Raw genomic sequence first — 17,034 nt, forward strand, 5'->3', positions numbered from 1 at the left:
TGGATATAAAGGCGTAACGTCGAGCTGTAGGTGTTCAACGTCAAAATTACGTCTCACGATATGACGTCGAACGTGAATACGTCGTTAAAAGCCAAAGATATTCAACGTTGTACGTTGTTTTTGTACAAGTGATGCATAATTTACTATAATCTTACAAATAAGCTATTCTACACGCATCCACAATGCTACAGATCAAATATAAAAAAGTGGACGTTATAGACAAAGGACATATTCATGGAATGTTCCTCACTTGGAGCAAAGTCTAAAAAGATTATACAAGCTGCTTCAAGCAAAGGACTAAAAAAGCATGTCTGCTCTGACAAGTTGAATTACCCAACAGTTGTTGTGCAAAGAAGAAAGAGAAAGCACGAGTATCACGGCTACAAGCTTAGTCTAACGGACAAATATTCATTAAACCTATAATAGAAGATCTCTCAAGAGAAAAATCAAGAGGATAACATAAGAGCATAAAAGCTTATAATGAAATATTCATACTAAGAAGCAAAAGAGAAAGAGCTCAAGAAAAAAAAGATATCTGAGCTGAAGAGAAGAGAAGAGAAAAAGAGAAAGAGATACTCTCGTACTTCATTGTCATATTGCTTATTGTTGTAAGAGAAAAGAGAGAAACACTTGTGAGTGTTTAGACTGCTTTGTATTGTAATCAAATCCTCTCTGCGAAAGATATAGTCTAAACTACTTGTAAGCAATTGTTGATTGCAATTCTGAAGAGAATTAAAATACTTACAACTGAACTCTGTTTGAGTTAAGGAATCTTAGCAAGGTTGCTAAGTACCAATAGTGGTTCAAATGCTCAAAGGAAATCTCGACTAAGGTTGTTGAGTACTAGGAGTGGTGCGAATACTCAAAGAAAACTCGACTAAGGTTTCTGAGTACCAAGAGTGGTGTTAATACTCAAAGAAAATCTCAACAGGTTGTTAAGTACAAGGAGTGGTGCTAATACTCAAAGGAAATCTCGACGGGGTTGTTGAGTACCAGGAGTAGTGCTAGTACTCATTTGTAATCGTGTGAAGATTATAGTAGAACACTCTGCAAAGGAGACTAGATGTAGCTTAGTTGGAGCGAATCAGTATAAAATCTCTTGTGCAATTATCTCTTCTCGTACCTAAACGATCCTCTTGTGAAAACCTGTAGTCGTGCTTTATTTCTAAACATAAGAATCTTTTGAGCTAAACGATCTTATTCATAAAGGAAGTTCTTAACAAAACGCTGTAGTATCTACATTTTGAGTAGCACGTTAAAAATTGTTATTATACAAATCTATTAAGTCGAGCTTTCAATCATTTAAAACAAAAATTTCAAGAGCTTGATAATGTGCTATATCATAAGGGTTGCGAAAATTTTCCATTAACACTATTCAACTCGTCCACCCCCTTATGGTGTTTTTCAAGTACTTCACTAAGTACCTTAAGGCTTAAGCAAGCCAAAAGACACTCAAAAGTGACACTCCACCCTTATCTTTGGTTCAAAAATGGCGCTAAGGTCCATTAATCAGCCCTAAATTCTAGTGATGCTTAAGAAAGACTTAGCAATGGTCGTTGACCAAATACAAGGCGTAAAATAAACATATGTATATATTTACAAGCTTTACGAGAAAAGAAGGAAGAACTAGTACTCTATCTTCCATAGAAGTAGAGTTCTTTGAGATATGTCTTTCTCTTCCATCCTCTTTGCTTTTGCTCTAGTGAGAGGTCCAATGTGTCTACCAAATGGTATTCCATCAGCTTTTCATGTGGCCACCATGTCTCATGTGGAACACCCTCCACCAACATAGGGTTACAAAACTAATCACCCAAAGATTAGCTTAAGCTAGACACAAATATTGCCTTACAACTTAAGCTAGATTGTTCAAAAACCCTACACTACTTGGCCTTTAATACAAGGCCTAAAAAGAAATCTTACACTACTTGACCCTTAATATAAGATTTAAATATTCCTAATCTACTAGAGGTGCTCCATGATGACCTAAGAGAAAGAACTTTATTTTACCTTGCATAAATGACTCTAATACTTCTTGAATATGTTTGGGTCATAGTTAAAAAGTATGTCATTACCGACCAATGTCTAATAGACTTAATAGTCAAATATATTAAATTGACAAAATGGATTCAATTTATATTTAATCTAATTTAAGTTGAGTAAAGAAAATCCAAATTTTGTTAAATTTGAACTAAATTTGGAAAAATTCAATCCATAAGCACCTTTATTTCACAATAACCTCGCAAGAATATTTCTAAACTAAGAAGTAACTGAGAACGTACCTAATAAACCATTTCCTTACTATGCAAAATGTGGGAGATGAATAGCCAATGTGAATATTTTATTATAGATTCCAACTAACACATTATTATGACATTATATTATTTTGGATAAAAAGTTTAAATGATTATTAACCTATGTATAAATGTAATATAGCTGCTCCAAGTATAAAGTTGTGCTTTGTACACGAGTTCAAGCACCCAAATGCTTCATAATTTTTATTTGTGAAAAAAATAAAGCTAGTATAGGATATTATGCATATATATAAGAAGCACAATCGTCAAATTGATATGCTATATGGAACTCCCTTTCCAGTAACTCCAGGCCCTGAGAATGGCTTCATTAGCTCATATGGCACCACCCCAGCACCATTCCTATTCTTCAAATTAGTATCTGCATTTCTTGAGTCTATGATACCTTCAATCTCCTTCAATTTCGTACTAAACCTTTCAAAGGCCGACTTTATAGTTGGATTCTCAACCCATGATTGTTCCACGTATTGTCCAATATACTCCTCATCTGGAGAATGATCCGATAACAAATTCAAAACAACCATCACCAAGGTTGATTGAATTTGTGATGGTAAACACTCCAGAAATATTTTCTCAGGGCTATTTATCAGTTTTTCCAACTCTTCCTTAGAAGGGTCTTCTGTAGGAATGTTATTTCTAGCAATTGTTGGTCGATTAGGGAAATAGCCTCCATAAGCATATTGGGCAAAGTTAACAGCTGCATGATGCGCAGAAGCTACCCAAGCTATAGTTGTAACGATCTCTGTAAGGTCTTTTGGTGTTTTGAGATTTGGCCACCATTGTTCTTTGGCTTTGTCTCCATGACCCACTGTTCGAATTTCTGTCCACCATGCTTGGAGCTCTTGATCAGACTCCACCGTGCTTGGGGTTGGATAGTAATGGTTAACATACTCAGTTACCCATTCTTTGATGGCATCCCATATAAGAAGACCATCATTGGCAAAAGGGTAGTCTTCAATTGTTAGCTTTAGGCCATGTGGTGCATTTGGATCAGCCACAGCCATTCCTCTGACAACAGATCATAGAAGACCAAAATTAACATCAATAGGTGAGTAATGTGGCTTTACAAAAAGAAGTAAACATAATGAAACTAATACTTTATTCTATAAATGGAGAAAGATTGCTTTCAAATGAATAGCATTTTCTATGAACTTTACCTGGAAATAAGATCATTGGGAAGTGCTTGCAAATCAAACTGCCAAAGTTGATCATATGCCACAGAACTTATTTCCATAGAATATTTTCTTGGAGTGAACGAACTTTCAATGACCCCATTTGCGCTGATAAGCACCTCACGAGCGAGGGAATTGATCTCCATGGTATATCTCATGTGTGGATGCAGTAATCTGTAGATTGGATGCATGATGCTAAGTTGCCTATGCGTTGCAATGATGAAGGGTTCTACAGCACAATGAGTTCTTAACCTACGAAATTGAACAATTTATGCATACAAAATTAGAATCGATTACAGACTCTTGAAACTTCCCATACCAACTAATTGGTTTGATCATTGTGTCATTATTATGAATGGCAAAAGGCAATAACATTACTGCACTCACCAATGGCTCACAAGTTCATGATAACCTGAATCTTGGGCAAGAACATGAAGTTTGGCCAGCCTCCAAAGCCAGAGATTGGTTGGATGAGAAGAGGAATGAGAAGATGGTTTGAAGACCTCCTTCCATTGTGGCTTGCCTTCCATAGCTGGTCTTGTGAGCTCAATAGCTAATGGTTTCAATGTTCCTTGTTCAGTGAGGAAGAATAGAGTCCGTGATCCATATAATGTGGTTCCCTTAATCTCTCTCACTTTGCTTACATATGGTAAGAATAAATCATGGTAGTCTAACATAAATAACTTCTTCTGTTCAATAGCCTGCATGCATGTATCCAAACTAAGTATTACTTTTAATCATAACACAGTCTAATTTAGTTTAAGTCAATGATGCTTTGCTACCTCTTCAATTGTGCAATAACCAATTATTTGCGGCTCAATGACTTCTCTAGTGATTGCTGATTCTGGTGAACCATAGATTTGGGGATCTAATTTACTTTTCAAGGGCCACTCCTGCAGAATGAATAAAATGAGAACAAATTATTGAAGAACATTTCAGTGTGTATTATACTAGAAGCAAAAACCAATTATTTTGTTCTACTCTTGCCTTGACCACTTGGATGCTATAGGGGTTGACACCTGCCAAAGTTTCCCTTGCAAATTGTTCATCTGATAACCAAAAGAATCTATCCCCTGCAATTTCCAATGACACAATCATATAAATGTAGAAAACTCTATAGTTTCTTTATCTTTTACATATAGGAATGTGTTGGAAACTCTAGCTTACATGATTTCCCAGTAAAGATGATTAGTACATTGTGTCATATTAAATACAGCATCTGGAATATCAAATCTATGTAGTATATTGCACAAAAATAAGTTTAAAGCAAGTAATTATGCGAGAAGCTTTATTTCTTGTTATGAAAGTAAAGTGAACTTACTTTTAAATGCTTCTGGGGCATCAAAACGTAGAAGGTTCTGTTTATCATTGACAACACTGAGTAACTTTGGAATTACCCTTTGAAGCACATTCAATCCATTGGCTTGAAGCTGTGGCAAATGGAATCCCTCTTTGTAGAGCGTGTCTATGTCTTCAAAGCTCACAAATCCAAGATCTTGGTCAGACAGAATTGCATCTAAGGACTCCAAAACCAAACTTATGCCTGAGGATACTGTAGTTGTTGTGAACTGTGTTTGCTTTATGTCAGAAAACACCTCATCGCGAGGAACATAGAAGTTTGATCCTTTCTTTTCAGACAACGGATCTATGTAACAACAATCAAAAACCAAAAATAAAATTAGACGAAAATCTGTAACAATCTTATAATGATGAAAATATGTAAAAGAAGGGGAAGTAAGTGTTAGTAGTAGTCCTTCAAAAACTAAGCAGTATTGGAGCAATTGAAACAAAATTTTCTCAGAGAAAAACGGCAACTCTGGTCTTTAAACAAGTTATTTTCTAGTTAATTAGAGATTAAACAACCTATTTTAAATATTTTTGAAATGACTGTAGATGAATTTATTTATTAATAAATTAATAAATAGTAAACAAGCAGACGATTTTCTCAATCTTAATATATAACAATGTAAACATATTATTTTACCGAAAACTCTTAACCCACTCATATTATTATAGCTTACAGAAGCATTGTGGACCAGACACAAACACAATAAACATACTTCAATTTGCTTACTTCAATTAAAATTATATATTAGACAATAACAAAAAGGAAAAAAAAAAGTTATTGGGAAAATTGAGAGAGGGCAACATAGGGGTTGGTCGGGAGGAAATATATATATATATATATATATATATATATATATATATATATATATATATATATATATATATATATATATATATATATATATATATATATATATATATATGGCCAGAGTTATAAGAAATGGCGGAATATGATTAACATTTTAGGAAGAAAAATGTGTGATTTATAACAAATTGTCAACTATAATTTTAAGAAGACAAAATATAGTTCTTTTTTCACTTATGGTGATTTTAATGGGTTGTGTGAGCGGGTTAGATTTGTCAAATTATAATTTGCGTGTGTTTTCACTTAATAAATTAGTGGAATGCCTAAACATATTGGTTAGGAGTACACTCTTGGTTTAGTAAAATTCTACAGCCTCGTTGGATGAGCGAAAATGCATAATCTCCATTTCAAAGAGCTCTAGGTATTCAAAGATAATAACACTAAATGTATTTCATGCAAAAGTAATATATTCCATTTGGTAAAATAGCTAGGAAGATATAATGATTACTTTGGAGGTGGAGGGTAACTTGTTAAATATGGTTACATAAAAACGACAATATTTTTACTTTTTTATTTTTAATCAAGAGATATTATAATAAATATTATTTAATTAAATTTTAAATTTTTTATGAAGTTAAAGTTTATTAGACATTCTTGTCATTAATATTGCAGTTTAAAATAGCAAATAATTGTTATTTTTAGGTTTAATAGGTTCGGAGGTCCCTATATTTGCGGGTTCGTTTCAATTGGGTCCTCCAATTTTGGAAATGATCAATTGGGTCCTTAATTTTGTCAATTTGATTCAATAATAACCTTTCCGTTAAATGCAGTTAACGACGTTAACTTTTTTAATATGTGACAAGCTGAGTCATCTTGATGGCACTGTTATAGTTGTCCAACGTATCATTCTCTGTATATACACAAATTTTCCTTCATGACCAACATCGTATCTATAATCCTTATCCTTCTCAGTGCAACCCCAACCAAGTAAGCATACAACTCTTTCAAAATTTCTATTTTCTCACTATTCTTACTTTCTCTTCTCATGCCATCCATGGACGCCGCTTCTTCTTTTTCTTCTTCTGACATCACCACTCTCCACCCCGACATCATTCGATCCCACATCCTTAATCGCCTCGACGGCCCCACCCTCGCCTCCGCATCCTCCGCCACCCTCCACCTCCGCCGTCTCTGCACCGATCACAACCTCTGGCGGACCATCTACGCCGCCTCCTGGCCCTCACTCTGCATTGAAATATGAATAAATGAATTTTCGAAATATAATTATAACTCATTAAACCAAAACAATGTTTCCTATTTTGGGGTCAGGTAGCTCGTATTTGCAAAATTGGGGAAATTAGAGAAATTAGGGCTCGTCCTTGTAACGCTTCTTCGTACGCCACCGTGAACTTGCTCCGTTCAACCGATGGCGTCAGGTAGTTTGCGTCGAATCCAAAGGCGATTTTGCATATGTTATCGAAGGCGAAGCGTTAAAGGATGTCTTGGAAATCGAGGATTTGGTCTTGTTGTGCCGCTGAAGCCATGATGCGGATGAGGTGGTGGGAGAGTTCGGCATCCACCACTTGCTCCACAAACTTGCGGAGAGACTTTGTATTGAATTCGTGGCTTGCGAGTTGTCTTTAGAACTTCCATGTGTTGCCATCGGAGTTGAATATCCCCGTGCCGAGGAAGTCGGAGAGCGTACTAATGACGATATTGCCCTTTTGGTAGTTGGAGAAGCGGGTCTTGAGAATGTGCTCGATGTTGGCAGGGTTGCCAGTGAAGACTTGGAGGTGACCCAGTGGGCGGTGGAAGGTGAAGGTGTTGGCGGGTGAGATTTGGACTATATCAGATTCCCACTGAAGACGGCGGTTGTCGGTGCGTTTAATGGCTAAGCAGGAGCCAATGAGTGGATATGATGGGATAGTAACGATTTGTTTATTTGGAGCAGCCTGTTTGTTGTTGAAACGTGAGGAGTAGAAGAAGATGATGAGGGGAAGGAGGAGGGAAAGGAAGAGGAAGAGAGGAGCTATCAACTGAATATTCGTAAGAATTTCAATCATTTTCCTATGTGTTAGCAACTGAGGAATCAGAATTTGGTATATGTTGTTGGATATGTTGGTCATGAAGGAAAATTTGTGTATATACAGAGAATGATACGTTGGACAGCTCAAACAGTGACATCAAGATGACTCAGCTTGCCACATATTAAAAAAGTTAACGTCGTTAACTCTATTTAACGGAAAAGTTATTATTGAATCAAATTGACCAAATTAAGGACCCAATTGATCACTTCCAAAATTGGAGGACCCAATTGAAACGAACCCGCAAATATAGGGACCTCCGAACCTATTAAACCTTATTTTTAATCAAAAATATATTGGAAAATGTCGGTAACTTCCTTATTATCACTTATAACAAACAAAGAATAATTGTTATATCACCGTCATGAATATAGTTGACAATGACATTCCTCTATTATTCAACATATTTTTACATTAACTATAATATAAATCTACATTGATAACAAACTTTATATATTAATACATGAAAAAAATAAGATGGCAGATGTCAAAACCAGTAAAATCCACCCACGTATCGTTAGTGGAATTCACGTGTCAAGAGGGAGGCTTGACACTCAGATGACGAACGCTAGGTGTTAAGCGAAGAGAATCCGAAAATCAGTTAGTGGAAAATAGGTGTCGATAGATGAGGGGACATCCGTTTTGAAGTGTGAAGCAAATCTTGGATTTTCAGAAAATCTACCCCACTCTCTGCATGCACCCTTTTTTCAGATTTCTGAAGAATCTCATTCTCTCCTCCTTCTCTCTACATCCTCTTCATCTTCTCTCTGAGAAAATACTCACTTTCTCTTCTCCCATCACTATTCCGGCACCGTAGAAGCACTTCCGGTGTCAAGAGCTTCAGATAAACCGTTCGGTTTGTGAAGCTGACTGGTAAGTCTTCGCTCTGTTGTTTGTTTTTCCTAAACATGCAAACCCAGTTCTGGGTTCATGTGTTGATCACCATTCTTAAAATGAGCGATTCTGATAGTGTCGGGTTGTCACTTGGTGTAGTTTGAATTGTCGAGCGTTGACGATAGAAGAACCTGTAGTGGTGAAATCGTATTTCTGCGTCTGGGAACATTCGGTCACGCTCAGAGGTAAGGGAAGCTTATTTAATTTAATTTGTATGTTGTTGTACTGTATGAACGTTCGTTAGTTGACTGAATGATTTTGATACATGATGGTTGATATGATTGGATTGAATGAACGTTCGTTTATTTAAGGAGTGGAAATGAAATATGGCTGAGTTATGTTATAATGTATGAAATATATGAAACTTATATGATATGGATTGTATGAAGTATGAAAGTTGATTTTGATATGAATGAATAAAGTTATGAAAATATATGTTAAGAAATGAGACAGATATAAATTAATTCTGAATATGAAATTTCTCACATGAAAGTGTACGTTCGTTATTGAACGGTCTTCGACCGTTCGGTTCTTCTGGTAAACAGAGTTGAAATGGGATTCTTTCATTTGGAGAGAATTCTAGTTGAGGACGAGCGTCCTCGTGTGATAATACTATGCTTGAGCGTTCGGCCAAGCATAGTTGTATCTGGGTATCCTGTGATAAACTAAATTTATATATATATATATATATATATATATATATATATATGTAATGGTATATTCTCGTTGTTCGTAAACACTACTTCGATAGTATCTTATTCTATTTATCAAGCCTTTTATTATAAGTTTATTAGTGCTCGGTCTTACACCAAGCGCTCGTATTGAGTAGTGCTCGGTCTTACACCAAGCGCTCGTACTCGTTTCTTATATAATCTATATTGATGAAAAATAGTGTTCGTCTGACTTCAATAGAATTTTCTTCTCTACCGTGCTCGGTCATTGACTGACATTTAGATATCTTGATGTAAATTCAACTAAGTTAAATATTCATAAGTGTTCGATTTCTTCATGTAAATTCTTTTAAGTATTATTACTTAAATGTCTTGATGTGTCTGTATCGATTGATTCCGGCCTAGAGTCGTAACACTTGGCGAGGCCTTTTCAGCGTTCGATTAGAGCTATCACGAGTCAGTTCATATAATTGATTCACTTGGTAATGAACGGTCGGTTCATTCGTTTCTTGCTATATTTATTACACTCGGTTTCTCTCTCAAACCGACCGTAACCCTCTCGGTCTTATTCTATTCTGGAAATGGAGACCTCTCTATCTCGTTCCATGTGTTCGTCCTCGTTCTGAGTGAGGATTGAACGTTCGGTATCTAGTGTCTTTATAAATCTTTGAACATAGAGGAAATTTAAATGATTGATAATGAAGACGAGACTGAGATGATTGATAATGGAAGATGAGGAGAATATGATATGAATGAAATGTGTTGGAATTATGAACGAGCGTTCCGGGGAGGAACGACTCATGTTTGAATATTGAATTTGTAAAGTATGACTGTGGGAATTGCTAAGCTGGCGGTTCATCTTGATGTTCCGTGGGTACTCGTCTTCATGTAGAAGAGGGTAGGCCATGTGTGGGAACGGCAGGAAGTCCTAGTCCTTAGGAGTACTTTGGACAGATAGGACTAACCTCGGGTGGCAGTTGTTGAGGGCATCCCAGTTACTACATCACCCGGGTGCACAAACGCCTGTAGCTACACAGATTTCATATAGTCCGGACGAGTTAGTCTAGTATTATGATTTATATGAAACATAGGATGAAATATATCGTACGTGTTTGATTGAGTAAAATGTATGTGTATATATGAATTAAATTATATAAGTTTACCCTGTGTTTTCCTGTGTCGTCTGGTTTTGTATGTCCGACCTTGTCATTGCAATGATCATCTGTGTGGATGTGAGTAGAAGGAGACGAGCTGCTGGAAGTGGCGCTAGAAGAATAAAATTTGGAAGAAGTTGAGGTAAAGATCGAACAGTAGGACGTTCTGTCCTTTGTCTAGTTATAGTAAGGTGGTCGTTCGATCACCTTCCCTTTGTTTAAGTATGATCGTTCGGTATTTTCTTTTGTAAACCGTTCGGTCAAGTTTGCTTATCTTGTACGACTTAAATTTGTAACTCCTTCTGTAAGGCCGTTTGGCCATGAGCGTACGCTCGACTCTAGTGTAAGAGTGATCTGGATTATTATTAATGTGATTATTCTATTATATAGTTTATTGCTATATTTTTGAGATGTTACAGCAGATAATATAATGGCTATTAACAAAGTTAAATGATAAAAACTTAATTTCAATTCAAAACTGAAAAATATTTCACTGCGTATGAAACTAAACAAATTTAATAAACTCATTAAAAAACACTCAAATTTATATTTAAAAATTAATTAACAACAACAAATAATATGGTAGAATTATTTATTTTGAGTCTTGAGTGTTGTATGTAAGATGGAGGATTTCTTTAATTTATTCATCAGTAAATCTTATTTATGAGTTATTTTAATTTTTGTTATCTATGTATGATGATTTAGGTTACTACAACAATTCTATATGATACTTGCTTATAAAAACAAAAAGAATAAAAAAGTGAGATAGAAAAAATAGTTAAACAACCTGCTTTTGATGGATTTCGACCTGTGCGACAGCGTCTTGGGTATGGGTATTGCTTGGAGCCACCAAGAACAGGCCTTTTGAGGTCAATGTTATTGTCAGGGTCTCCAAGATCATTGTAAACATCATAGTCGTAAATTCTATCACTGCTTTTTCGTTCTCCTTCTCCATTTCCTCTTATTGCCACCAATTCCTCTTCCCTCAACTTTCTTAATCCACTTGGTGTTTCTGATGGCAAGTACAACTGTTCCATGCATATACATACATTATTTAATCCAATATCAAACTTTAAAACACTGAAACAAAGTGCAGAGAAGCGTGTTTAGTCTGACCTTGTTAGCAAAGAAGATTCTCTTATGAGAAGTATGAGTGGTTGGCTGAATCCATGAATCACAGGCAAAGTGCAGAGAGCCACTAGGAAGGCCATCAAGAACTATGTTCTTTAGGAAGATCTCATTGTGGTCCTCATTGTGTACCAAAACAGCGCCCACATTCCCAAAAGTTTCTGGTAACTCAAATCTCACCTCATATTGCACCTCATCCTCTGTTGACCCAATCTTGTGCACATTACTCTCTCCTGTCTTTCTCTCTGTCTTTGTTTCTTCATTTAGGGTTAGACGATGTTAAAGTTTAGTAACCACATTAACATATATATCACAGATCATTGAAAATTATATAAGAGTAAAGTATGTCTTGCATTCCTTATCTTATGTCTAAAATATTAAAAATATTTTTTTTTTCATTTTACGGGAACCAAAAACAAAACCAAAATTACAGAGACCAAAAATATATTTGATTTTAATATATTATTTTCATGTAATTATTTTTTTAAAACTCTAATTCAACCATATATTGCTTAAAACATTTCACTCTTTATTTAAAAGCCACACTTTTTTCAAGTGGCAATTTATATCAAATCGTACGACTATTAATTTTGGAGTCAGCGTGTTGAAATCCATTCATTTTTGTGTTTAGAACTTTATTTATGTACGAAATGAATACATTCAACCAACAATATCTTCAAACTTTTGCTGGTAAATAATTATTGCATTTTGTCTTCACATCATTTTGTTAAAATATAAGCATAACTATTTTCTTTTTTTTAAATAAAAAGATTAAATCACTTCTAGTGTTGCCGAGATAGTAAGAAGTCAATTATTATAAGTTATGCGCATTTGTTAATTTAAATTTGAATATGTATAATATAATACTCGTTCGTGATAAGAAAGAAGAAAAATATTATTTTTAATTTAGTTTAAACTGTTATAATAAGTTAGAATGTATCTCGTCCATAAGATGAATAATTTGCACAGCATAAAACCCAATTATTATATTATATATTTATTTTATATATAATTCCATTTTAACGATTATATGGAAAATTTGACTTTTCTTTCCTCCTGGATAGGGTGATATCCAGTAAGGAAACAAGAACCCCACGTTATCTATCATGTGGACAAGTGGCACATTACAAGTGGCAAAAATACAATTGTGAGAGTGACTATATTCACGAATATATAAATACTAATCAAAAAATTTCTTCAAATTTATTCTCAACAGTTTACTTTTATTTTATTAAGTGGAATTTACGAGTGATCCCAAAAATATATTGGCCTTATTCTCACGTGTTGGATGACATCTTACCTAGTACGATTCACTATAGTTTGATTTTGTTTTATATATACAATAATTCATTGTAGGTCTTATGACAATACATAAATAGATATAAAAAAAATATTCATGTGTATTATTTGGATAAAATTTCTTTCGAAAAACAATAGTTTCTCAAAAACATTATTTACAGCTTATGAATATCCCTTAAATACTCATAAACAAGTTTATTAAACATGCTTATTACATAAAGAATTGTATGTTTGAAACCTATTTGTATTGCAGCTAATGAAGAATAAAACATGGTAGAAACAGATATTAGAAAGTGGGTTTAAGCCTAACTCAACCCCACAAAACCGGCTTGTAAGGTGAGGTTTGCACCTCACTTATATATTATAAATTGGCCTTATCTCTAGTCGATGTGGGACTTCCAACAACAGAAGTGCAATTAGATAATGTGCATGAACAGTTTTCTTTTACTATATATAATACAATATTATGAAAGAAAAGAAAGAAAACATGAAAATGTTAAAAATGTGTATAAAAATGAAGACTTTTGTATAAGTTGAAGAAAAACATGGATGCAAATGGAGAAACAGAACATACTTGGATCAAGCTCATCGCTGACAAGCTCCAAAACGAGAGTTTTCCCAACCAAGTCCTTGATGCCATCAAGACCGCCATTAACGAGATTCCCAAGCAATCCACCACTTCTTTGCTTCACAGTGACAAGGGCCTTCACAGTTTGAGAAGTTGTCATGGTTTTCGTGTTTTTGGAACTGCTTGCCATTACAACTTTCATGCACCTATGAACCTTTCTCTCTGTAGGAAAAGAGAGTTTACGCTGCTTCAAGAACCACCAATTTATATGGCTATTGTGAGTATCTTCCCCACCTATACATAGCGGGAAAGATGAACTATTCAGGACACTTATTAGATGCACATGTGAGTTTCTCAATGTCAACATGGTTAATCTTATTTTGCAACCTAAAATGATCTCTCCCAACTTACAATTACAACAAGTTTTTGGTTTATGACTACTGTCTACGGTTAGAGTTGGGTTCCTTTATATTGGAGCAAAGATGATCCACGTGGCTTAATTACAGACAAATTGTGAAAGTTGTTTGATTTTTCAAATAACGAAATCCTTGTAAGTTTTTATAAAGATAGATTTTAATATCATCTTAATATTTAAACTTTAATTTAATTTTGTTTTACAAAAATGGTTTACTAAAGATAAAAATTCTTAAAAAATGCTATTATAAATTGATGTTATCTTCGGATATTGATATTGATAACCAAATTCCTTGAATCTATTGTTTTTTTTTTTTAAATTTGAAAGATTAATGAAATCTAACGTGATTTTATTTAGATAAATTTGAACACTGATTTTTTCTTTTAAATTTATTATGAGAGACATTGATCTTGATTGGTAAAGGATTTCACGTCTCGGAGTATTTGTTTGAAATATTCCCAACTAGGGGCGGCTTGAAGAAATATTTTTGCGGTTTTTGAACGAAGCCTTTTTAATAAATATTTTAACATAAGTCAATTTATATAACTTCTTTATATTTTTATTTTTTACTCGTAATTAGTTTATAGAATATTTATTATTTTATTTTATTTTGCATAAGATTTCTTGCGTTAATTTCTTTTTTCAATAGCAATTTTATGTAGAAAAAAGGATTGTCGGTAAAAAATAAACTTCTTTTTCATGTTCTAGTTTAATTGGTAGTTTACTTGCAAACAGTTGCAGTAGGACCTACTCGTGTTGTACTATATATGAGAAAGTCAAGCGGTGACAATTTAATATTCTGCTACGTATTATTTTGACATATTCAAATTCTGCATCTATATGGACACATTGCTTTTTCAAAAGATATTACTTACACCTCACGTTCTCATGACGTCCACTGATTTAATTCTCTACTTTATATTAAAAAAACAACCAATTCACACATTTATTAGAAACTCACGTTTAAAACAATGCACAAGTAAAGACACTTTTGATAACACACGTCAGTTTCGAGGGATTTAATTATCTCTAGATGTAAATTTTATAATTATATCAACATTTATCCTAAATATATTAATGAGTTACATTTATATTATTTATCATCAAACTTTTTCGAGACTACATTGAAAAGAAGTTAAGTCTTATTGTTACAAGAAATACTGAAAAAAGAATCACACTTGTATATGATAAAGTATTATGGTATAAATGATCAAGTATTCTTCGATATATATAATTACGTATTCTTCGTTGATATTAGTATAGGAGCTCTTCCTGATTAAATGTGTTAAACTATTAAGTCGCCTATTTATAATAATTAGTTATAATAATTAAAAAATTAATAGATATTTGAATTAATAGATTTAGACTTATTTAAATAAAGATTCATTAATAATAACATAAATAATATATTTTATGAAATATGAATGTTTATTAATTATTATATTTATTGTTTGTTGATGTTGACTTTAAACGTTTTTAACATAATCCTTACTAAATTTAAGAAGGATGAATACATAAAATAAAGAATACTTTAGATATTAAAAATTACAAGTAAAATCTTTATAAGATAAATATTTGTTATCAACAATAATTATTTAAACATGATATCAGTATAATCAGGTCTTACATAATATCCTTATCTTCTATAAAAATTTAAAAACAAGAAAGGAAAGGCAAAAGTTCCAAACTTACTTTTGAAGTTAAACTAAAGAGAGTAATACTCTTTTTTTCAAGCTGCATTTAGAGTTGTTGAACTACCGGAATACGTAGACAAGGTGTTATTCCACACTCACCAATAAAAACTGGGACCCCACACACATTAATTAGGTTTGTACTGATAAAAGTACGTTAATTACTGTTATACCACAAAGAGACAGAACTTCCCAAGTAAAGATGAAATTTTCGTCGGATCCCAATCCTCTGCAACAATATAATTAACTTTTCATTAAGAGAAAATTATTATTGAATCACCAAACATTTCGGGACGAAAGCTTAATAAAAATTTAATGTTCAAGGGAGGAAACTATGACACATAGGTTTTGAACAGTGATTTAAATGTATATATAGTTGCCTTGTATAATGAAAAATAATACTTTGATTTGATGTTATTCTTATTATAAAATAACATGACAAATAGTTAGTTATATGTATGCAAATCCTGGACAGGATCTATGCAAGGGATCTGGTTGGGGAGCGATCGTGTATGGGGCCGAAAGGAAGTGCTGTATGGAATTAATTCAGTTGGAACCTTTTACCATACAGTTATTGAGTCAGTACATCTAGTTGTCTCATCTACTTGTTATTATAGACATTAAAATGTAATTATTTGAGTTCTATTTTGTACTTTTAGTTATTAATAGTTATTTGTAGGAAATACAGTCTCGTACCAATAAAACTAATTATAATATTTTAGTTGTTAGTTTTTAGCTAAAAGTTTTTAGTTTTTCAAAAGTTGATATTTTATTTTTGGTACATCTAATTAATTTTTTATTAGTTTTTTTATTAATTAGGTGTATCATATTGTTCAACATCAATTTGGATACAAAAATGTCAAATGTAAAATAGAATTTTTATAACGATATTTTATACTTAAAATCCAATTAAGTATAAAAAGATATGTGATGACAAAACTGTAATGAACTATAAAGATTTTTATATTGGTTGCATCCAAAACCGGTATAGAAAGTGACATACTGTAATAAATTACAAAGATTTTTTATACTGGTTCCACTATAGAAAGTCACTTTTCTATACCATTTACTTATAGAAAATGAAACCATGGCAAAAATGTAATATTGGAGGACACTTTTTGTACCGGTCAGTGATAAATAGAAAGGGTAAATTCAACCCTAAATCGTCTCCTAACAAATACAAAATTGATTATTAACAAATTAATTCTTATAAAAAATATACAAAACATTTAGTAAAATAATGAAAAAGATAAAGATAAATAAAAGATTAAAGAACAAAGTAACAAAAGATGGAAATAAAGAAATGTATAAAGAGATTTAAAAAGATAAAAACAATGATAAAGAAAATAGGTTGATTACACTACTTTTTCAAAACAGGATTCATCATTGGTTATCTAAAGATTATTATTTAATTAATTATTGTCTCAGATTTTCAAATTAATCAATGTAAATTCTTAATTAATTTGTTGGCGTTCTAACTGTTGACCAAAATACATT

The 17,034-nt window shown here is 33.1% G+C and overlaps 1 protein-coding gene across 1 annotated transcript; it reads right to left on the minus strand.

Annotated features, from left to right (window-relative positions):
- Window positions 1-2,395: 2,395 nt before the first annotated feature.
- LOC124828293 (linoleate 13S-lipoxygenase 2-1, chloroplastic-like) lies at window positions 2,396-13,870 on the minus strand. The gene is made up of 9 exons (XM_047301552.2): window positions 13,438-13,870; window positions 11,553-11,821; window positions 11,224-11,464; window positions 4,803-5,126; window positions 4,469-4,554; window positions 4,264-4,374; window positions 3,869-4,182; window positions 3,467-3,733; window positions 2,396-3,317 (listed from the first exon to the last, which is right to left on the minus strand). Exons 1-9 carry the CDS (start codon window positions 13,796-13,798, stop codon window positions 2,558-2,560), a joined length of 2,733 nt encoding a protein of 910 aa, XP_047157508.1. The 5' UTR covers window positions 13,799-13,870; the 3' UTR covers window positions 2,396-2,557.
- Between the last annotated feature and the right edge of the window lie 3,164 nt (window positions 13,871-17,034).

This window comes from Vigna umbellata, chromosome 7, assembly GCF_029865625.1.
Source record: "Vigna umbellata cultivar VRB3 chromosome 7, Vumbellata_1.0, whole genome shotgun sequence".
NCBI classification, from domain to species: domain Eukaryota; kingdom Viridiplantae; phylum Streptophyta; class Magnoliopsida; order Fabales; family Fabaceae; genus Vigna; species Vigna umbellata.

Coding starts and splice junctions, on each gene's coding strand:
- LOC124828293 (XM_047301552.2), bottom strand. CDS start 13,798: ATGTTGACATTGAGAAACTCACATGTGCATCTAATAAGTGTCCTGAAT. Junction 5,127..11,223: donor TCGAAATCCATCAAAAGCAG/GTTGTTTAACTA, acceptor GTTGTTACATAG/ATCCGTTGTCTGAAAAGAAA. Junction 3,318..3,466: donor CCCAATGATCTTATTTCCAG/GTAAAGTTCATA, acceptor ATCTGTTGTCAG/AGGAATGGCTGTGGCTGATC.